Source organism: Camellia sinensis, chromosome 9 (genome assembly GCF_055761805.1).
Source record: "Camellia sinensis isolate YWXY chromosome 9, ASM5576180v1, whole genome shotgun sequence".
Taxonomy (NCBI): Eukaryota; Viridiplantae; Streptophyta; class Magnoliopsida; order Ericales; family Theaceae; genus Camellia; species Camellia sinensis.
In genome coordinates, this window is record NC_138969.1 from 30,847,176 (window position 1) to 30,872,428 (window position 25,253).

A 25,253-nucleotide genomic window follows, 5' to 3' on the forward strand; every position below is an offset into this window, starting at 1 on the left:
AGACTACTCAATATCAATCTATAATTCAGCATTGCACTAGCTGAATATATGCTTTTATTTTAACATCTTACATGACTTCTGAATAAAATTAACCCTTACATAACTATCAAGAGATGGCAATAACAACAGAAATCGACAGCAATCTGTATCGCCAAATGAATTTACATTACACTACTCAAAATTCACATTACTTCCTAGGGGACAAAAAATGTCAAATATAACACGGGATAATATTAGTTTTTGTACAAAAATTACGATAGAATAAATAGCAATTCAAAACTGCATACCTATTTGATACTGCAATTGGCAGCAAATCCAAAACAGAGGTCCGCATGACCTGCAGATAAGGCATAGAAAATTCACAATGGTAAAACAAAGTTCTAATTCAGCAGAGCAAGTCAAGCTGGTTTGTTCAAGTTTTCCTACAAACCAATTGCATTTGTCTCCTAAATACTCTTTAGTGAGAAAAATATTATTGCTATTCAATTCTAGGTTCTCTTCACAATCCTATTCAATGGTCTCTTTTTAACCTGAAGCAGCTACCTAATCAAAAGGCTGTTCCCATTTGAAAATATTGTCAATAATTCAACCAACATGTAGCCTGAGATCTTAAACCGTACTACTTACTCTTGGGCTTACTGACATGTGTCCTGTAAATTGGCATCACAGACATCCCCATCTTTGATCTTTCCATAAATCAACATCAATCCTAGAAGTGCATGAAAAGTAACTACACAAATCCCTCTACCAAAAAAAAAAAAAAAAAAATTAAATAAAAGGAAAAATAGAAAGGAAAAAAAATAGTAGTTAGCGACTACTTCATTTCTCATTTCTCTTTTCCCTTTTCCCTTTTCGTTTTTTTATTTTTATTTTTCCCTCCACAAACCCCTACACAAATCCAATAGCAAAACACAGCCTGAGAGAATTAGCATTCTAAGTTTAAGGCTAGCAACAGCTAGTTTGGTCAAGTTTACCCATAATGTACATCCTCTTAGGTATAAGATGAAAATTCCTCATAGACTAATAACCCACCCACTTGACCTACACGGTAACTAATCCATTGACATTTTTAAGTATACTTGAATCGTCGCAGCACCTATGGTTAGCAGAATGAATTACTTAAAGAGTCATAACTGAGTGTTGCAGCTTGTCTTGTGGAGCCATAAGTAAGGATAAAGAAAATAGATGCATTTAATCACAAGACCAATCCTGTATTCAACAATGATCTCACTCACTCTCTTACCCGGAATAACCTTCCAATCACTTTAATACTGATCCTTATAATCATGAAATCAACAACGACCTCACTCTCTTAGCTTGAACTACTTGAAAAGATAAAATCGCAACAAACCATTAAAACTTGGCATCAATATCACAATCAGAGGACGTGCCAGCATCATGAAAGAAAGGGAATGGCTATATGAGGACTGAGATCTGACTAACATGCTTTAAAAACTGAAGTTCAAACAAATGAGAGGAGCATGAATGGTAGTCAAGCCTTCTTAACTAAAAGATTTTGTGAATCTTGACAAAGCGGAACCAAAGTAAATCTATGCACCTAAAGATATAACAAATGGATATAATTATTTAATTAATAATAACAAAATACAAGAATCAAAGCAAGAAATACGAAATCCTGGAGAAACTATAGCTTCCCTTCTTGAAGCTAAAGGATGTCTTCTTAAATAGTAGTTCTTTCAGTACTCTGCCTACCTACATATTACAAGGGTCTCTTGCTTAAAGTTCCAATATCATAGTAATTCAGCTTAGCTTTTCTTCACAGGTGTACTCTGTCTGTAATGTGCCTTGACTTTATCATAGCATTAAAAAGAATCTTCTATTTTGGGAAACCCTATTGACAAAACTCTAGTTGAAATGTCCAATCTATCTAGCATTGTGTCTAACTCCGATGGTTCACCATCAGCATTCTCTACACTGCTGCCTCCTCCATGGCCATATACACTCCTAAGGAGAGAGCCTTTTGCAGTTTTTTCCAGTAACAACCCCCTCAAATTTCTAGCAGAAGAATGGCATTCCTTCACCAAATGAGAGGATTCCACACCACAGAAACTGCTGGCCTGTAGCTCCTATTTCTAAAAGATCAGGGTTTGCAGTGTAGTAACTGATCCTCATCAACTTCCAAATTCCAATAATTTCTGTAGTGCTCACTTGTTATCATGTAAGGAAGACCTTTATCTTAATTCTTATAGAAGGTAACAATTAACACAAGTTATTAGAATTCTAAATTTAGGATTTGGGTTTTTTTTTTTTAAAAAAACAAGATGATGCAGCCAAGCAATACATCAATATTTCAATGAATTCCATAAAATCTAAAATACAGGAATATAATCAACAACAATAAAAGAAAAGTAAGAAATAGAAGACAACAGAAGGCTTTGCACAAATGGGAAAACAACAATGTTCTCTAATAAAAATCTCACTAATATAATATGGGATTGATCCCAAATCCCTTTCCCCTCACCCCAAGAATGGGAAAATAAGCGCTCACACAAAAAAGAAGGATAAAAAGCTTCTTGCGCACCAACAAATTCACATTCTCCACAATCCTTTTTAGAGGAGTCTATTCTAGTTTTCCTTGACTTCTATATGTTCATGAGGATTCTTGAAATTAATAGAACCATATCTTGTATATATCAAGAAGCATATAGAATAACAATTCCTTCCACAATATGTTGCTCAAGTCATCTTATAGGAACCAGGATTTAAATCCTCATCCTAGCATGTTGGCTATATTATTAAATAAATAAATAAAATGAAAATCACACAAGAATTAAGTGATGATGGAAGCACCTGAGCATAACAAGATGAGGCAAGTAATGCATCAGTATCATTTTCAACTGTTGAAAGTCAAATACTATAATTCATAGGGTTGGATATTCTTTTCCACAAGGCAATAAAATAATGATTGAGCAAGAAAAAAAATTGATTGCATAACTAGGGTCAACAGTTATTAATGCAAAAACAAGCTCACAAAATTTATTCCACAACAAAATAATTCATATACACACCCTTAAGAAAATATAAGCACCTATAACTGTACAATGCAAATATAGAAAAGTTCTTTAAAACCACCTTTGCCACAAATTCGATTGAACACTTGAAGAGATTGTCAAAAGAGGAGAGAAAAGAAAGGAATGAGCACCAAAAGCTGACTGAACAAAGGACTAATGATATATTTAGTCTAAATAACTATACCAGGAGCTCAAGGAGGAATGAATATTGAGCATCTATATTGAGGATATTTTTTGCTTAAAACAAGATGACAAGGACAAGGAACTGTTAAATTGAGCAAAATAGGTGAGAACAAGGGGCTCTTATTCCTTGTTACCGAATCTCTTGGCAATGATAGGACGGACATCATCAGCATCAACCAGGGTCTCAAGGAAGGGTAGTAATGAAATTAGTGCACAATCTGATGGGTCATCAAACCAACTCTTAATAGGAATCCCATTATTCACTTGCAACCGAAAAACCTGAAATCACCAAAGAGAAGCATTTAATAACAAGTAACTTCTCCAACAGAGATTTGTAACTTTTAGCTTTTCTACTTTCCTTTACCATTAGGAATGTACCAAACGTTCTATCATGTCACTAGAAACAAAAATAGGACCAGTTTCTTCTCATACACCTTATGTGAATGAATTTAATCTAGATGCTGAAATACTGTCCAATAAAACTCTAAGCCGGGGGTCAATCTTTTATAAGTATTGCCTCAACACTATCTCAAACAATTCAACAGTTTTTATGTGTAGGTCACTACCAAACACTCTCATCATTCTGAATTTGTGGCTAAAAGGATTGGTAAATTAAATCCAAAATTAAATTTGGTCGACCAACAGACTTGATCTCACATATCCAATTCCTTCATAAAAAAAGGTTTGAACAATATATAACACTTGAGGCCATAATAAAAGATATATATATATATATATATACATATATGTAACCAAAACAATAAAAACACAAAATATATCCTCAAGGAAGAAGGAAGAAAGGAAAGAGGCAAAATGAGCAAAGGATACGTGAAAGTCAATGGGCAGGAAATCTACCTGAGGAGAATTGTCAATTATAACAATTTTTGCAAGATCAACACCTAAAACTGTTAAGTCCTTGGTGTAACTTCCATCTGAAAAAATGCATGATTCACGATAAGCTCGACGAGATATAAGTTTTCTATCTGGATCCAATATATCCAGAAGCTGTTCTGCATAGATGCTTTGACTGGCTGTGAACACCACAATTTCAAACATCTCAGCAACCCTCTCCAGGAACATCTGAAGGTAAGGCCTCTGTTTTACATAGACTGTGTGCTCTTTCATGTTGAAAAAGACTGGAAAGCTAAAATCCGCATCTTCACAATGTTCCAACGTAGAGTGGACAAGTGTTTCTGCACAAATGAAGCTAGTGTGACCAACCTTTGGAAGCGTCAACTTATGTAAATATCCTTTAAAATGATTCGTAGAAATACAAGTACACCAGAAGTTGAAAGTTCACTATAGGTGTGAATCATAAATATTATAATGATATAACCGAGAAATAAACTAGATGAGAAAAAATGAAATACTATCAAGATTAATAGTAAACAGATCAAAGGAGTTCAATTTTCTTACCATCCAAATCCAGTACCAGGGTAGTGGACTTCATTTTCTGTGTTTCATTTAGCAATGTAATGGGGTGAAAATTTGGCGCCACATCTGGTAGGTCAGGTAGATTTCTGATAAACATGTGTGGATCAAAGCACTCTAATTGATCTGAATCTGAGTAGGGATTCACATCAGGTTCCTCATTGCAGGATCTCAACTGATGGATTGCAAGATACAAGCTTGAATCATCTGAATCTATAATTGTGTCCTCACATGTTCTGCCTTCATGATCGCCACCTGCCTCCATGGTATCCTCAAGGAAAGGCAGTATCATGTATTCCTCAGCCACATCAAAAAACGTACTTGGCTCATCACATTTGTAATCAAGCAAGCAACTAGCTTCTGTGATGTCATCATAAATTGAGTTGCCTTCAATGGGTAAGCCTGCAACAATCATGTCAGAAATGTAGAAATCTGAGACATTGCAAGTTTGATATTCACTAGAGCTTCTGCTGTTATCATCACTGTCATCAGCTCCCAAAAGTGATGGATCAAGATCCTCGTTACTCCCTGCATAGAGATAAGAGGAAGGTAAGGCTAATTTAGACAATGTCAATCCATTTTTAGCACGACCAATTCAAAACTGAACGTGAATCTTCTGCTTTGTGCTGTCATATGCAGAAGATGGTTTATTTTATATTTCCAAACCTAAGACGTGTTTGAAATATTTTATAAAAACATAATCCAATAAGAAAAATCTATGTTGTTTGACATTCTTTACAAACATGTGCAAAGATTTATACTCCCATCTCCAACAAAGAACTCTTCATGGATCAAGCAAAACTTCATCATTATTCATTCAAGTGACACATTAAATAAGTTGGGAATGCAAGTGATAAAGAATTAAACTGGTGTGCAGGCAACAAATGAAATGAGTTTGAATACAATGCAGGCATTGGGGGTCTAGTAATTGCTTTTTGGTGATCTTCCGAAACAAAATGTGTTGCTTCTTTGTTCTGCTCATCTTACAATTTTCGCACTGGTCAAGGATGTCGTAATTTTTTAAATATGTGAACCCAATCTCTTCAAAGTGCCTTTTAGTGAAGGAAATTTTGAGTTATGGGGAGCTTTAAATGATCAATATTGTATTCAAAACCAAAAGAAAGAAACAGATAATTTACTTCAGATACATACAGACCATTTTCTGGAAACATGAAGAAGTGACTTCCAGCATTTTCATTTCCACCTTTTTTAGGAGGAATGAAGCAACACTCAAACAAAATTTCTCAAAAAACTTCATCTTCATGTCAAAAAGTACACATGCTCTAGCGACAAATCTCTAATTAAAGATAAAAAAAACAATTCCCAAGATACCATAAACAGAAAAATTCTAAACTGTACCTGCATCATTGTTGATCTCTGGTTCACCGTGAACTTCATTTGACTCCAAAGTTGGTGAAAAAATTGTCTCCAAGTTTGACGCACAAGTTGGTGGTGTAGTTTCCTGCAATCAACCATCATTTGTCACACATCACTATAGTAACATTCTAGGAATACATTGTCAGCCTCTTGAAATATGGGGAACAGTTCGAGTAGCAAAAACAAGAAATAAACCGCTGAGTATGTTTCAATCTAATTATCAGGAAACCAATTTCGCAATCTACATAGGCCCATCTGGCCACCAATGTTCATATTCTGCAAAAATCTCCAACTTCAGTTGATAGCAGGAAATAATGACTCCAACGGAATCCATGAGAAAACTAAGAAAATAAGAGAATGGCTCTCAATATGCCAATCTGACTAAAGAAAGAAAAGAGATTGGTGACAGTATGGAAAGACAATAGAACATTGAAAGCCTCAGTAAGAAGAGGCTATTAACTGACATGTATGTTCAAAATCTCAATTTCAAAAGCTAAATTAAAAAATAAATAAATAAAAACACACACACACATATTTTACAATTGGCGCATTGTTACCATTTGAAGCAGTTCTTAGCATTCAATCAATTCCTATCATGTTCGCACTTCCCTCTAAAACCACTAAAATAGTTTCACTAAGCAAAACAAACTGCAAATAGAGAATACCATATGCCATTGACTACTACTAAAATTTAGTGTGATGAGGAGAAACATTTAAAGGTGCTTGGAAAACATACAACTGCATTTAGTGAGCTGAGACTTTGTCACAAACCTCAAACATATCATAATATTTGTAATGTAGAGCTCAGCAGAAACATATATGAGAAAAGATACCTGAATAAATGTGTGTGCAACACCCTGACCCGACCCGCAAAATAATAGCAGAAAAAGAAGAAGAAAATTTAGATAACAATATTTGGATTTGTGAAATACTGTATGTTGACGTCATGTATTCTCTAAATCTACAAAATATGATTGAGGTATCAGAGGGCAAATCGATGAATCAATAGAAATTTGTGGGATCAAAACTCTTCTCTTTTTTGTCAAGTATGGGGTACTGTGCTAACATGATAGGAGTGTAATTTTAGTAACAATAACAATGGAAGTAGATGAGAAGTGAAGATTGAGAACCAAGAACTACCTAAGAGTGAACATTTTCGTTATTTAGAATCGATTATTACAACGGCTAGAGAGATTGGAGTGGATGTGGTCCATAGAATTAAGGTGGGTGGCTTATGTGGAGGGGTTCGTTTGAGGTACTGTGCAATAAATGAGTACCCACTACACTAGACTAAAAGGAAAATTCTATAGAACGGCTATTAGACCAGCGATGTTGTATGTTGTCGGAATGTTGGGCAACTAAGAAATAACATGTAGATAAGATGATTGTTGCTGAGGTGAAGATGCTAACGTAGATGTGTGGCAAGACTAGAAAATATGAGTTAGGAATGAGTATATTTGAGAATGGGTAGGAGTAGTACTGATAGAAAATAAGTTGAGAGAGAATAGATTGAGATGGTTTGATCATATACAACGAAAACCAACAGAGATAGTAGTGAAGAGATGCAATACAAGGACGGTAGATGGAAGGGTTAGAGGAAGGGGTAGACCTAGATTGACGTGGGCTAGAAAAGTAAAAAGAGATATGAACCTCCTTAATTTGACTAACGAAATGACCTTGGATAGAGTCGAGTGGAGAAGAAGAATTCATGTAGCCAACCCCATTTGATGGGACCTAAAAGACTTAGCTTGGTTTGGTTTGGTTTTATGGAAAAATGGAGGAAGCATGGCATAGCATAAATTTGTAGGAGGCTAGAAGGGGTAAACATTTAGCTTTATGAATATTGTGCATGTGCATGAATCTAATGAACTTCATGCTATTTTTCCTGAATCTGGAATGTGAAAGGAAAGTTCCCCACACAAAATAACACCAAAAATAGGCATGAGATAAAAGAACATGCAGCAATTAGTGTACTGTATTAGATATCATAAAATGACAAGCTTTTTGAAAAGAATAACAGTTACCAGACAGCTATCCTAATATGCAATAAAGTTGAATATTATAATTTCTCCTTACCATTCTCCCAGCAGTCGCAAAATTTAACTCAAGATTTTCTTCATCGATCAATTCATGATGGTCAATAGCTTTGTCATCTTCAATCTCCTGAGCATATACTTTATTGCACAGAGAAACTACAAGAACAATAAGTGTGATTAGAAGAGGTATTCCACACGACAAAGTATTTTTTCTCATTCACAGAAAAATCTATAGAGATTACATAGATAGCTACAATAAAACTGCAGGAACACGAGAAAGATCAAAAGCCTTGCAAAATAATACTTTACAAATGTTGTTCTGGTGTTTTTTTTTCTTTTTATGCCCAGACACATGCTATGGCAAACAGTAAAAAGCAAATCATAGACTTACTATGCAATAAATTCAAAATTTTATCGCAATTTATTTTTTAAAAAAATGAATTTTGGAACATTTTTTTAATGTTTTTTGATTGGCAAATTTTTGAGCATCTTCTCTTCAAATCAGAGAGAAAAAGGGAAACTATTCTAACAGGCATTTTACTGTAAATCAAGGATTATGAAAATATATAATGTCGCAGTTCGCCTTTTTAAAAAGGTTTTGAGCTTTCAGGGTTCATTGTCATTGTTTACTAAAATAATATTTGTTTCTACTACACAAAATATTCAAACTTTTTTACTTTCAGTTTTTTCAATGTAAAAATAGAGACCAACCACACATAAGTTTCTGGAAACATCAAGAAACTGAGTTTTCTTCCTGTATCCTGAAAATCCAAAATATCAGATTTTCTTTTTGCACACCAAAAAACTACAACCATGTGAAAATTTTGAAACCAATAAATGCCCATTGAAAGCAAAGTCTGTATAAGCATAAACACGTGAAGTTGAAAAGGAGAAACTACAGTTCAAACTTTGAGTGATTGACCAAACAAATAGAAGTAGCATAGTCCAAATATCTAATAGAAACACATAGTTTTAATGAATTCTTGTATCTAAAACCAGATATCCAAATTCAAATATGACAGAGAGTGACAGTCTTTCACTAGAAAACTTCATGAAATTGAACGGTGGTTAATATATTTCAAATTGACTATTAAGCTTCTAATTTATCCATGCATTTTATTTATATTTGTTTAAAAAATCCAAGTAGTTACAATATATTTTAAACTATGACTATTACAATATTTTCAGTGCATTTTATAGGAACTAGTTTAAAAATCTCAAGTCTATTGTCATATGACTATGATACATAAAAACCAGGGATTAATAATGCGATATCTCACAATAGATGAAAAACTTGACTCAAATTGTACCACATAACCATAAAAACTAATCTGAAAGAAAAAAAATATATGGCCTTTATTGACACCACCAAGAGATCTTATCTAAAAGTTTTCATGTAATTACTAAGATACATCACTTACCATTCTCACTATTTTGAATAATAGAATCAAATTCTGCTGTTTGATGAGAAATCCGGACATTAGAGCAAGAATTCTTCGATATCATGTTTGACTTCTGGCATACATGGAGACCATTTTTTTCTCTTAAACAGCCCACAGTTGACTTGGTCTTCATTTTTAATGATGGCATTTGATCTGTCCTTGTTATATGTAGCACAATCTTCAATTGAGCACATCAGTGGGGAAACAAAACCCCTCTAAACAATCAATACAGCAGCAAAAGACTGTCATGAAAACAACTGGGATAAGAAATTAATACTGGACACAGCAATACATGTAGAGCAACTACTACAGAATATAATAAGAGACACATGAATCAGAAAGACAGGAAATGTAAATTGAATAGCGATAGTATATATGCATCGATGGGAATAAAAACCGTTTTAGAGCAACCACGATTCATTTAAAGAAAACTAAGATGTAGGTCAACAACCCACCACGTACAGTATTTATATAAGTGAAATAACATAGAAGCAGACTGAGCATTGACAGTTTGACTCGGCTACAAATGCTATCATGGTAAACTGTGGAATTTACCTTACGACTACAAGGACCCACACTTCAATACATTAAAGATTTTGTGGTTCTATGAAAAAAAGTCCCTTTTTTCTTATAAATAAATATCATAGCACCCCTTGATTCAATACTTATATTTTGGTTAGTTTATAATAGTTAAAAAGTCTAAAAAGTCGCACAATCTGGCTGTTATTCATAAAACAAAAGGCCATATTCTTTGTTGAAATTGCTCAATCTAGTACTTTGTGACAGTTTTGAATTCTGATGCCATACACTAATCATACCCTTATGAATGCAGCATCAACTAGTATTATATGGGTGACATTATGTCCCGATCTGAAAGTATAATCAATGTAGACCTATTCAGTCGTCCCTCTGAATTCAAATATTGCCCGTCTCATTAGGTTAAAAAATTCCCATGCTGAGAACAAAACGGTGGATACAAACAGTGGGTCAAATGGCTGGGTAAACAACGTTCCTTTTGGCCGTTCTTTGATGTCAGCTATTTATTAATGGAACAGTAACATTCCCATTTTGAGAACAAAACGGCAGATACAAACAACAATGGGTCAAATGGCTAGGTAAATAACGTTCCTTTTGGCTGTTCTTTGATATCAACTATTTATTGAAAACAGCAACATTTCCATTTTGAGAACAAAACGGCGTATACAGATAACAGCAGGTTAAATAGCTAGGAAAATACGTGGCCATTCTTTGATGTCAACTATGCATTAATGAAAACAGTTTCATTTCCATTTCAAGAAAAAACCGGCGGATATAGACAACAGTGGGTCAAATGGCTAGGTAAATAACATCCCTTTTGGCCGTTCTTTGATGTCACCTATGCATTAATGAAAACAATTTTGAGAACAAAATGGCAGATACAGACAACAGCAGCTTAAATGGCTAGGTAAATAACAACCTTTTGGCCATTCTTTGATGTCAGCTATGCATTAATGAAAACAATTTCATTTCCATTTTATGAACAAAACGGCGGCTACAAACAACAGTGGGACAAATGGCTAGGTAAATAACGTCCCTTTTACCGTTCTTGGATGTCAACTATGCATTAATGAAAACAGTAACATTTCTATTTTGAGAATAAACGTTGGATACAGACAAAAGTGGGTCAAATGGCTAGGTAAACAACGTCCCTTCAAACTGTTCTTTAACGTCAACTATTAATGAATGAAAACAGTGACCAATGGTGGAAGTGACTAGAAAGAAAAAAGTGCTTGTTTTTATTTCTTTCGATTTTTTTACTTTATCTACAACATAAAGATAAGAATAACAATTGTTGTTTGGATACGCTACCAATTTTTCGATTATTTTGGAAACACAAATCACAGCTCAAGTTGCAAAAGAGATGGATATAACCCCTTCCAATCATAAGAAGGGAATATGGCATGTTGTTCCTCAAAATTATATCATCCATCTCCACCCATTTGTACATAAAATCTAAAATCTACAACTCACTTACATGATTAACACAGAGATCTTAAATTGAAACTTGCAGACTAATTCTGTTGATGAAATCTGCAGGTTTTCTTCCCTTTCAAACTAGTTACAAGAAGAGAAAAACCCAAGCTTGTCCAAAAAAAATTTAAAAAAAAAAAAAAAAAACCCACAAACAGAGAATCAAAGTACAGAACTTTCACACATATATACACATACAAGCAATTCAGAAATCCGGTAATCCCAAATCAAAGAACACCAGAAGAATTTTCCAAGTAAACCCGCAAACGACGAAGTCAACCCAAGTAATTAAACCCAAGAAACGCAATTAACAACAATCAATTCACACAACAACAAAAATCGTAAGAATCATCAAAATCAAAACTAAAAGCAAGCAATCTACGAACTTAAAACCCTAGAAACAAAACCGAACAACGATTCATCCAGTTGAATTATCAGTAAATAGAGAGTCCTCATATACAAACACTCAATACTAATCAATCAAGCTGATAAATAAAGATGTAGATAACAGTGAATTAATGAACAAGAACAACATGAACATACCTGCGAATCAAACAAGTCTCTCTCTCTCTAGATACATATATATATATATATACATGCATATATATGAGCCTCGATTTCTCTCTCTAAAGTTTCACTTTCTCTCTCTAAAAAAAAAGTGGTGTGGTGTGTGGGTGTGTGGGGGTGTAAGGGGCCATTCTGGGTTATTTATTTAATTTTTTTTATGAAATTATATTTGTACCAAATCAACATATATTATAACATAATACTATTATTAATTTTACTTACAGTAATATTACTATTATTAATTTTACTTACAGTAATATTATATGTATCAATTAACATATTAATTAATATATCAACATAGTTAGAATATTGCTATTTTAAAATTATAATCTCATTCATTATATAAATTATAAAGATTTAAAATTTCTAAAATTATATTATATTATCCATTAGTACAGTAATTAATATATCAATTGATACATATAACATTATTGTTTTATTTATTACATAAATTATAAATATTTAAAATTTCTAAAATTATATCACATTATTTATTAATATATTAATTAATATACCAATTAATATATATAATATTTATTTATTTATTATTATTTTTTTAAGTTACGCGCGAGAGAACGGTCTCGAGGGTCTATGATGATGTGGTGATGATGTGTTTACTTTGAGGAGAAGATTAAAATGGACGGCCGTGATTGGAATTTGTGGGAAGGTGATTGGACCGGTGGGAAGCTGCCACGTGTAGTCAGCGTCCAGCTCAGCGTGACGTGATGACACGTGCAGGTTCGCGGAAAGAGAGGAATCGCGGAACGAAGGGACTACTCTAATGCGCTCTGGGGTGCGTGTGTTACACGCTCCTCCTTTAGGGCTTGTTTGAAAATTAAAATTTTAATTATTTAAGAAAAAAACTGTGTAAAAAAATAAAAAAGTAATATTAATAATTTAATAACTTGTAATAACAACTTTTTAAAATTTTAATTAAAATATTTGATTATCAAATATAGCCTTAGCCCTCGTTTGGTAGGGGAGTTAAGGATATTTTAGTCATAAAAAAATAAAATAGATTAAAAAATTAATAAAAAAAAATCTGACATCAAACTATAATTATTTCATTTTTTCTTTCATAAAAATCAAAAAATTCATCTCAAACAAAATTTTTTAACTCTAAATTAAATTAACTAAGTCTATGTTTGGGAAGTTGGTTTGGTTGGGTTAGCGGCTAAAATAGTCACAAAAAACAAAATAGGCTATTTTAGCCACAAAAAACAAAACATTAAATCTAACCCATAATCATTACACTCCTCTCTCACAAAAAAAGTCAAAAAAGTCAAAAAGTCAAAAAGCCAAAAAGTCCTTCCCAAACCAGGCTTTTTAATCTCAAGAAAATAGTCAAAAAGTCAAAAAGCCAAAAAGCCAACCAACTTCCCAAACGGAAGCTAAAACGTCAAAAAATTAAAAAATCAACTCATATCCCTTCCCAAACGAAACGAAGCTAGTGTACATGAGTTTCTTTCTTTTGGGGTTGTTATACTTTTTTTCATGGCTCTATTTTTTAAATGATTAAATTTGAAGGAATATAATTTTTTGTTTGAACGAATGTTACAAATCTCAAATTTTCTATTGAATAAATAATTAAATATTTCACATAAGTATGGGATTCATAAATTTGCGGATCCTATATTCATGTGAGACATTTGATCATTTATTTGGTAAAAAATTTAATATCTTTAGCATTACTCCATTTGTTTATTAAAATTGATTGAGAGCTTGTTTGGGAAGAAAAGGCCTGGGGTTTTTTTTGACTAAAATAGTCACAAAAAAAAAAGATTAAAAAATTAATAAGACAAAGTGATATTTTGAGAAGATGGTAAAAAATAATTTTTTGTTTTTAACCAAGCTTTTTGGGAGTGATTTGAAAAACTGGTAAAAAATTATTGTTTTTTTTTTAATTAATATTTATTTATGGTGTCACATCACACTAAAATGACTAAAAGAACCTTACCAAACTTAAGAAAATTACATTTTACCCAAACCCACGAGATATAAACATTGAGGATACTTATGTAATTTTCCAACCTACTTTTGCCACTTCCCAAATGAGCAAAAAAACGCAACTCTGCGTTTTGCTCTGGCCACAAAACGTGACGTTTTGCTCTAATCCCAAAAGAGCTCAAAGTGTCACATTTAAATTATAATTATTTTATTTTTTCTCTCACAAAAATTAAAAAAATTAAAAAATTAATCTCAAACGAGACTTTTTAGTCACAGGTTAATATCCAAAAAATCAAAAAGTCAACCCACATTCCAAACGAATCTTGATAATTTGTATTTATAAAAATAAGAAATAACCACTCTGTTTGGTTTTTTTCAAAATTCATTTTTCAGAAAAATTTTACTTTTTTATTTTTCGTATTTTTTATTTTCACTGAGATTTTTTAATATTTTAAGCAAGTTTTTTTAATTTTTAGACAAGTCTAACATAAATATACTTAAAAAATATAATATTTGTGAAAAAAAACTTTAAAAAAATCACTAAATACCAAAAATATATTTTTAAAAAATAAAAATTCAGTACATTTTTTTATTATATTTTTGTGTATTTATTAATTTTTTAAGATATTTTTTCATAAATATTTTATTATTTAGATACATCTAAATAAAGTGTATCTAAAAAAGTAAAAAAAAAAAATTTAATTTTAAAAACATTTACTAAAAACAAAAAAATATAAAAAATAAAAAACTTAATTTTTTAAAAATTGAATTCAAAAAATTAAAACGAAACACATTAAATTGTATTTGAAATAATCCAAACTTTATGTACAAAAATTACTTGCCAAACGAGGCATAAGATGAAAAAAGATCCCATAAAATTTTTGTCCCGTTGTCATATGACTTAAATGACTTTGATTAATTAGACCAACTCAGAAAGCAACATGCCCAGAAGGCCACCACCAGATATTAATGTTGTTTTGTGCAAATTATCTGAGCTGTTTATAATTTATAGTTTTTATTTTTTATGGTGGTTATTTTATTTTTTATTTTGCGTAACTTCGGCGTATAATTTATTAGGCGAAAATAATTTTTAAAAAAATTAAAAATTTATTATTTTATGACTGATAAATGAGTACTTTTAACTTTCTAATTTTTGACTTTAAAAAAAATTACACAAAACAACATCGAAAAGATGCCATCATACTAAGGGGGTATTTAATAACTTAATTAATTTAACACTTAAAACTAAATATATTAAGTGAAAATTAATTAAACCTATTTGATAATCAGAGTTAGCATCACTTAAAATTGTAAGGAACTTTTAAATTGTATGCTAAATGTTGGAAAAAAATTAAATAATAAGAAACTTACTTAATACTCACTAGATTTATAAATATTTACGAACAAGCGTCGACATATACCATTATAACCTCACCACAATGACTACCATTACCACCATCACCATTATTACCATCACACCACCATTATAGCTACTACCATCACTAGTAACATTTCTCCACCACCACCACTACCAATACCACAATCTCCATCACCATTAGGAGTGTAAAAATAGCCCGCGGCTCGGGGTGGACCCGACCCCAAGCCCAGCCTGATATCCTATGCTTGGGCCTAGGCCATCATTTTGAAATCCGGCCCCGCTTGTGGGCCTCGACCTGCCTGGATCGGCCCGCGGTCCACTCAAAGCCCAGCCCGCTCGAGGCCTAATATCATTTTTTGTAAAAAATAAAAAATAAAATTTTGGATAAAAAAATATTTAAAAATTATTCAAGCTCGAGCTTAGGCCCAGGGCCACCGATCCGCTTAAGGCCCAAATATTACTGGGCCTGGGCCTAATTTCATGACCCATGGGACACACCTTTGATCACGATTATCAAGCAACATGATCATTTCACTACCAACATTACAATCGCTAGCTCTCCACCACCATTATAACTTTTCATCTCCATAACCATTGCTATAACCACTGCCATCATTTCCATCATGACACCATCGCCATTGGAAGGCTAAATTTATTGATGGTCTTCCTATCCTTTTTGCCGAACGCGTTAGGAAAAAACTTCGGGACCGCCATGACCGGATGTCTATTCCTTATGAACAGTATACATATGGACAACTTTGTTCCATTGTTACCGACGAAGGTCTATCCTTGTGTAATGACCTTAAACTTCATTATCAGATGAAGCAACAAAATTTAACAGGTAGAAAAGAATTAGGAGAATTCTGTGAGCAGTTTGCTTATGAACCAGGTATTAAATATCCAGCTAAACCTAGAAAGATTTCCCATAAAAAACAGTCTAAACCCATCCGGAGAAAATCACATAAAACATACCAGCAAAAACCCAGTAAGAAGTTTTATTCCAAAAAAGCCTCATATACTGGAAAAGGAAAAGGAAAACCCAAATCAGAAATTAAATGTTATAAGTGTGGCCAAATTGGTCATTATGCTAACCGATGCAAATCTAAAGTTAAGTCCAAGATCAATGAATTGGATCTTGATCCCGATATTAGAAGCCAACTTCTTCAAACCATAGACGAAGAATCAACAGAATACGAGTCTCCCTCCGAAGATGAAATAAATGAACTATTTTCACCCTCCAGTAGTGATGATGACCAAGTAGAGACTTCTTGTCCTTGTTCAACTAACCAGGATCAACTATCAGAAATCAATTATTGGAAATCAATAGTTGAAATGAATGGTTTACACCTAGGAGAACCCAACAGTATTAATGTTTTAACAGATACCCAGAAGGATATGCTAGCTGTAGCAGACCAAATTCAGGATCTAGAAATAAAAATGAAATATTTAAAGATGTGTTATGAACATCAACAGACAACCCAAGAACAACCTTTAATACCAGAACATTCTTACAATCTACAAGATGTGTTCAAAAGAATCCAGAATTTAAATTCTACATCTGTAGAACAACCCACAACAATCCAGGATTTAAAAATGGAAATAAACATTTTAAAAACCGAAGTCAAACAATTACAAACAGCTAGTGCAGCTACTATTAAAGATATCAAATATCTTCATAGTCAGCTTAAACCAAAGGAATCAAAAGAAACTAAACAAGTTCAACCGGACGAAAATACAGAATCTTCAACCCAGTATTTATTACTTGTGAATCAAGTCACTTTCCAGAAATGGTATATAAAAATTTCATTTATGATACAACCAGACTTTTGGATTAAAGATGCTATCGCTTTAGTCGATAGTGGTGCCGATATGAACTGTATTCAAGAAGCTATAGTTCCTACCAAATATTTTCAAAAGACTACTCAAAGTCTCACCAGCGCTAGTGGAAACTCACTCCAGATCAGATATAAAATTCCAGAAGCTTATATTTGTAATCAAGATTCTTGTTTACCTACATCTTTTGTATTAGTCAAAAATCTGGCACAAAACATCATTTTAGGTACTCCCTTTTTGTGCCTTCTGATGCCTATACAGAAAATTGACCAAACAGGTATCTACTCTCAAATACAGGGAAGATCAGTTATTTTTGAATTTATAACAGAATCCTATACAAAAGAATTAGATCAAATTCGTGATCTAGTAACTTTTAAAGAAAACCAGATAAACTTTTTACAAAAAGAAGTTCAATTTTTAACAACAGAACAAAGATTACAACAACCTTCTTTACAGCAGAAAATTAAATTACTTGAAAAGGAATTTCAAACAGAAGTCTGTGACAATGTTCCAAATGCTTTCTGGGAACGTAAAAAACATACAGTCACCTTACCATATGAACCTGATTTTAATGAAAAACATATTCCAACTAGAGCTCGCCCTAGTCAAATGAAAAAGGAATATATGGAAATGTGTAAAACAGAAATCCAAAATCTTCTTGCTAAGAAACTCATCCGACCTAGCCAATCTCCTTGTAGTTGTACCGCTTTTTATGTTAATAAAAATGCCGAAATCGAGAGAGGTGTTCCACGCCTTGTCATTAACTATAAACCGTTAAATGAAGTACTTAAATGGATTAGGTACCCAATTCCAAATAAAAAAGATCTTTTAGACCGCTTACAGGATGCGATCATATTTTCTAAATTTGATCTTAAATCAGGATATTGGCAAATTCAGATTGCAGAACAGGATCGTTACAAAATAGCTTTTACAGTACCCTTTGGACATTATGAATGGAATGTAATGCCATTTGGTCTAAAGAATGCTCCCTCCGAATTTCAACATATCATGAATGATATTTTTACTCCTTATACAGAATTTGCTTTATCATATATTGATGATGTTTTAATATTTTCTTCATCAATTGACCAACATATAAAACATCTTAATATTTTTAAGAATGTTATTATCAGAAATGGATTAGTTATTTCAGCACCCAAAATGCAATTATTCCAAACAACAGTTAGATACCTAGGACATAATATCTCCAATGGAAGTATTATTCCGATTAACAGAAGTATTGAGTTTGCTTCTAAATTCCCTGATGAAATTAAGGATAAAACTCAATTACAGAGATTTTTAGGCAGTCTCAATTATATTAGAGATTATTATCAACAGTTATCAGCAGATGCTAGTATTTTGTATACCAGGCTCCGAAAAAATCCGCCACCATGGGATGAAGAACATACTTTAGCTGTTAGACGAATTAAGGCTAAAGTCCAGCAGATACCTTGTTTACAGTTACCAAACCCTAACTGGAAAAAGATTGTTGAAACCGATGCTTCTAATATAGGATTTGGTGGGATATTAAAACAGCTTAATCCCAATACCAAGAAAGAGGAATTAGTAAGATTCCATTCTGGTCATTGGAATAAAGCCGCTTTAAACTATCCAACAATAAAACAGGAATGCTTAGCAATTGTAAAATGTGCAATTAAATTCCAGGATGATCTTTTAAATCAGCATTTTCTCATCAGAGTTGATTGCTCTGCTGCTAAACAGGTTTTTAAAAAGGATGTTAAAAATCTTGCATCTAAACAGATATTTTTGTCATGGCAAAGTTTTTTATCTAATTTCGATTTTGATATTGCATATATCAAAGGAGAATCTAATTCTTTGCCTGATTTCTTGACCCGTGAGTATTTGCAGAAATCCACTCCTGAAGAGGAATGACCAGTAGAGGCCATTGAGGTCGTGGTCGTGGTAGAGGCCACAACCCTTGCTATGATCCAACAGAATTTCCGTCCCTCTCTCGAGGACAAACCAGTAATTCATCAGCTAAGGATATTCTCCTTAAGACTGAAGAACCATATACCCCTAACAGTATTACAGAGGAAACAGTCCTCTACATCGAATCCGCAGATGAACAATGGATGACAGATCCATGAGAGATCAAGCGTAGGTATCTTACTACCCAACAATCTCCTTCTCACTTTGACCAGTATCGCTATATCTATGAGCAGATATTAACCGAAACAGGGGCAGCTGAATTTAAGCACACTCTTCATGATGCTAATAAAACAACTAGCCCAATTCAATTCAGTAAAATTATCATCCGTAATATTATGCCTATTTCAACATGGGGCATCCATCCGCATACCACCCGCGATATCGATTTGCGTAATAAACAGACCAAGTACAGTTACTGGGATTATGTTGATGCATTTACCCAGGTGTTCTATTATCAGAATCCCATCAAGAATCACTCTTGGTTTATCCGCATTTGCCCTGATGTCCTTAAAAACGATGTACCTAACTGGTTCCTCGTTTGGTGGGATAAATTTGGGCTTTCACTTGATATCTTACCAGAACCCATCCGAAATGCATTTAATGAATGGAACATTGCTTGTTCCCGAGCATATGCCTACTTAAATAAAAACAGAGACCTCTCCATCAGTAAGTCAATAGTCTATTTTACTATCCGTTTTGGTATTCCATGGATATGGAAATGGGACTTTGCCTGTGACTACCAGAATAAGGTTCCCCGTCTCAAAAGAATCTTTTTTGTGAAATGGTGGGATAAGGGTATGAACCCTAATTTAACAGAAACTGTCCAGAAGATACAACAGCATACCCAAGTATGTTGGGAGTCTGTCAAGCAGCCTGCTTTACCTACTCCACCACCAGCATTATCCAGTAATCCTTTCCTCCAAATTCAAAAGGAATTAAAACAGCAATTCCCTCATCTTTCAGAACATGAATTAATAATTAAAAGTATGGATTTTTTGAAAGAACAGTTTCTCCAAACAGTTAGCCCAGATGATGATGCCTCTATGAGGTCAGGCACCAGTCAGACTGCATCCGAACCAGATAATGATGCAGCCGAACACGTGTTAGCAGGAGAGTCACAACTTCTAGAAGACGATGAGCCCAACCTTGGTGACTTTTAGGACTCACTAACAGCTGTAATAGCCGAGAAAATGTCTAAAAGCAAAGGCAAGGGTCCAGAGCAGTAATTATGTCGAGTGTCGGCACTACCAGACAAACAACTTTGGGAAAAGCAGATGCCCACTATCAGTTAAAAGGAGATTCTTGACCCACTTTCCGACAAAGCTGAAGATAAGGATAAGGATTAGGTGTAAGTCGTCGGTCCATTTCATGACAGACACCTGTCCTCTTGTTAGATTCTCTCTTATCTTCTTTGTAGTATAAATAGGGATGGTCTCACCCTTGTTGAGACAGAATAGAACTAAGATTTTTTTTCATTTTTCTTTCCATTTGTAATCCTTCCAACCCCCCTCTTGTAAAATAGTGGTACTTCCTCCATTAATAATATCAAGCTTTTGTGTGCACTCTTCATGTTTGTAAGTATGCATGCCCTCTGTTAATACTTTAGAACAGTTATTATCTTTCCTGTAATTTTGGCAACAATAGAAAAATTATTATCTTAATACACCTGTAGATTGTTACACCCAACCGTATATATCTGAGCGTATATCAGAGTGTAATCAGCGTATCACAGAATTACAAACTCTGATTAACGAACAGATAGTTGCGTGGGCGGCCAGAAGGCCTCCACCTCCAGAACAGTAAATTAATGGGATCATATATGTTGTAATTTATTCTGTTTATCCACATATTATGTGAATGATTATTCCTGGATTTGTGCTAATGTAAGGTTAATTAATTGTTAGGGTTAGTGGGATGTCACCCAAGTCGCGTAAGGTTAGGTCGTATAGCAGGGATTGCATGTTAACCATTGATACCTGTAAGTCGTTGACAGACGTGCTAGCCTAAACCTTTAGTGAGCACCTTAGTTGGTATCAGAGCCAATTTTAATAATAAACATAATGTGAAGATAAACTTAATAAATTAGGCATATATGATCACAGTACATCCATGGCAGAGATTACTAATGAAACACCACCAGTTGAATCAACAGGTAATGAATCAGTAACTACCGTAGGTAATACAATTACCTCATCATCAAAAACAACTGAGTTAGTTGCATATCAGGATGTAAAGGATGCTTTAGACAAATGGACAATCCCAACAGTAGATTCAAGAACAATCTATAAGATTGGACATTTTAATTTTTTCAGTAAACAGATAATTAAAACTTTTGAGCATGCCTCATGTATCCAGAACAATGATGAAATCATAAAATTGATCCATATTAATGATTTTATCCCTTTTATCGGTAAATATAAATATATCCACATAGGATTGGTTCAGATAGCTTTTAAGCCGTAGACTCTTTTAGGTCAAAATACCAGTATACAGTGTACACTCCGTAATGGAAGGTGTCTTAATTGGAGAGCTTCCTTAATGGGAGCCATTGAGACAAGTTTGTCTCATGGACTAGTATATTTTGATATTTATCTGAATCTTAGCATAGCAATGACTGATGCTAACTTATCTGATGTCTTGGAACTGAGAGTTCTTACTCATGGATATGAGTATAAACCAGGATCTCCACCATTCTCTGTTCATTCTAGAATATATCTTAAGGTTTTAAGAACGTTAAATCCTTACACCCGTAAGAAAACTACTACAGGACAGACAGTATTGATTGACACTAATCTTTATAGCAGTCAAGTAGCCGTCCCTAGGTTAATTCCTTGGAAGGATATAACTTTTCCAGAAAGATGGCATATACCTAATGCTGTCCCAACACGACCTATCATCCGTCAGAATTTAGATGATGTAATTCAAACACAGGGAGGAAATGTGTATATTCAATTTCAGAAACCTCCACAGCAGTTGATTCGAAGCAATTCTTCAAATGCCAGTTTTAGAACAGCTCATCGCAGTTTTTCTAATAACAATTTCCGTTCTATTCCCCCATATAGGGTAGACTTAGCAGAATCTAGTAGGCAATCTGTAGATTCCCTCATACTCGATAGACCTCCTAGTAGACCACCTAGTGATCCTAATGAAGATCCAATGATTTCCGAAATACAAGGTATTAGGATATCCAACAACCAAATCCCACATGGTGTCTATACGACCCCAACACCAGATAGCCCAACGGCCAGTGACATGAATTTTGATATTTAATGGATTTTACACCAGGAAGTGAAAATCGTAAGTATTTAAACCAGGAATTTCTTCAACCTCATTACCAGGAATTTAGGACGTGGTATTTTACAAACCATACACCTCAACAGTTACAAGAATACAAGGATCAATACTATCAACACCTTGAATTACACCAGAAAATAATACCTTTTGTAGAATGGTATAATACAGTATTTAATTCTCAATTAAATACATTAGAGGATCAGTATAAGACGTGGACTACAACTGAAGGACAAGTTATCCATGCCCTCCATCCACCACCTCAATCTTTAGAGTTAGCTCCTAATGGAGAAGTAACTCGTCAACCGTTAGTTGCCACAACATATATAGATGCTCAATCAGCTAGATTTACCAAATCAGACTATATCAAACTTTCAGACCTTGGCCTTATTTGCAGACAACATAATTATACCAATTTGTTTTGTCAAACTATGAGTAAACAGTTAACTAAGATCGAAGAAGCGATCAATACTTTCCGAGATAGGACTTTAGCTCCACCCGTCATTAGACCTTCCACAATCCATCCAGTTTCTATAAAACCACCCTTAGAGGTAACCAATTTTAAATTAAAAGCCTCAAATACAGAATTTATGGACACTTTATTACAGAAAATGAAAACATTGAATGTTCAAACAGAGTCCAATGAACCCTCTGGTTCAATCCACATGCTTAGGGCTATTCCTCCAGAACATGAAGATGATTTATCACTTGAACAAATTCAAGCGATACAATTAAATTTTCAAGAACCCACATCCGTTAACAAACTTTATCCTTATAACTCTTCCCAACCAGCTATGTTACCTCCAACCAGAAATTATTATGCCAGACCAACACCTCCGGATGTACTCTATGAAGAAACGTACATCAATGATCAGGGCTCTTACCATGGCAAGTCAGAATACTGATTGGCCATATATTGTGTTTTTTTCTTAAAGAATGAGTCTTAGTTACCTCTGGTTTGCCTTCTTACTTTTCTTACCCTTATCTTTATAGTGTTATTGTCATGGGTCTCAACTGTTGGATTGACATCTGATCTGATGGTTCTGTTTGTTTCTGAACTTTGGTCATGCAAGTGGTTAGGTTGTCTTTACCCTTTATTATTGGACCATCTTGCTGCGGGCAACTTACATTATGTCAGATGTTAGTGACCAACTTACCAAATGCTTCGTCCGTCCGATTAAGACAATCGAACGGTTGTATTGTTTGGGTATGCTTGGTCTACATCATTTTCTTTGCTAATTGTTGTGTTCACCGTTGGATAATGATGGATTTAAGGACTTCATGCATTTTGTAGATCTCTTTTCCAAAGGAAATTTTACTCATGCTTCAGCCACGTGACATTGTTCTCTTATCTACCTTTCTGATGGGCCTTCTAGTTATCTGCACTTTTCTTTTTTCCTTTAGGCCAACCTGCTTGGCTAAGGTTGAATTGGAGCCAATATTTTATTCCTCCACAATTTTCAATTTTAAACGTTCAATATTTTTTCAATTTTCAATTTTATCGCCTAAACAAAACATGAATGGTCCCGATGAAGATATTAATGGGGTTGGGCTCTAGTCATAACTTGTAGGCCTGTTATCATTGGATTCAGGCCCAGATCGTAAAAAAATTATGAGCTGAGTCCATGTTTGGCGTAGTTAGCAAGAAACTCATTTTGGAAAGGGGCTGCTTGGTATCTTTTTAATTTTTAATTTTCACGTTTTCGAAAACAAAAAGAATAAAACTTCCGTAGTTTTCATATATTTTTTTTATTTATGTGAAAATAACCTTTTGGTATTTTTTTTTGAAAAATTGTAATTTTTTCAAAAACAATCCGTCAAATATGTTTTTTTTGTATTTTTAAAAAATATAAAATATAAAATAAAAACAAAAACGATACCATCCACTGTTATGCGGCTGTTTGGCCCACTTCGGATTGGATGAATAGTTGCTATTTGGGATTTAGTATGATTTTAGGCCGTGTTTGGGAACTAGACATTTTAGTCAAAAAATTAAAAAGTTACTATAAATTATCACATAACTCTATTTACTTTTCTACACATTTTTTTATATAAAAAATCAAAAATACTAAAATAGTATGTTTTACATAATTACAATAAACTATTGATTAGAAATGGCAATAAACTTATTAAAATTTGGCATAATTAAGTTGTCATAAAGTTTTAATTCATATAATATTTGACTTTATTTTTAAAAAAAATTCGTATCATTTGAATAAAAAAAATTATAAGACTCCAGAATTTTTCTCTCTGCTCAAGCGCAAGAGTTGACGCTCGAGCGGCCTTGTGAGGCTCCCAGTACTTTTGTAGACGTCTGAGATTCTGAGAGTTGTAAATGTCCGCTCGAGCGGTCAGCTTTGTTGGTCTGTTCGCTTGACCGCAAGATTGGACGCTCGAGCAGTCTACCTGGTTGAGTCTGAGTTTCTAGGACTAGTGGGATTGTTCTTGACATTTTTATTATTGTGTTTGAAGCCCCCTTGTTTTATTTTGAGACATTGATCGAAGGGGTAACATGATGGTTGAGTAAGATTGGACCAAAAAACTTTGACTCGGGTAATTTTCCTACGAACAACTATTACTCTTTTGCCCTTTTCTTTTTCCACACTTTGAATTTGGGTGTGAGGCTAGAACCATTGGATATCTTGTTTCTGGGGCTTTGATTTGGACACAAGAACGACCTAAACGAAGTCCGGATGGGAGAGTTATACCCATTTGAAGTTTTAGTATCTATGTTGGAAACAAGTGCGCTCGAGTGGACTGCGCGAATTCAGCAACT

General features: G+C 33.8%; 1 protein-coding gene across 3 annotated transcripts; it reads right to left on the reverse strand.

The window, feature by feature from the left end:
• Positions 1–13: 13 nt before the first annotated feature.
• SSP4B (SCP1-like small phosphatase 4b) lies at positions 14–12,237 on the reverse strand. Of its 3 annotated transcripts, none has more exons than XM_028244674.2 (7): positions 12,055–12,202; positions 9,481–9,743; positions 8,100–8,215; positions 6,006–6,108; positions 4,632–5,174; positions 4,071–4,408; positions 14–337 (listed from the first exon to the last, which is right to left on the reverse strand). In XM_028244674.2, the coding sequence occupies exons 2-7, from the start codon at positions 9,647–9,649 to the stop codon at positions 212–214; spliced, it is 1,395 nt and encodes a 464-aa protein (XP_028100475.2). In that variant the 5' UTR covers positions 9,650–9,743; positions 12,055–12,202; the 3' UTR covers positions 14–211. The 3 variants fall into 3 exon arrangements, with proteins under 3 accessions (XP_028100475.2, XP_028100474.1, XP_082742579.1); XM_028244673.2 differs by lacking the exon at positions 14–337 and adding an exon at positions 2,972–3,494 and having other exon boundaries at positions 12,055–12,237; XM_082886453.1 differs by lacking the exon at positions 14–337 and adding an exon at positions 2,972–3,494 and having other exon boundaries at positions 9,481–9,758; positions 12,055–12,191.
• Between the last annotated feature and the right edge of the window lie 13,016 nt (positions 12,238–25,253).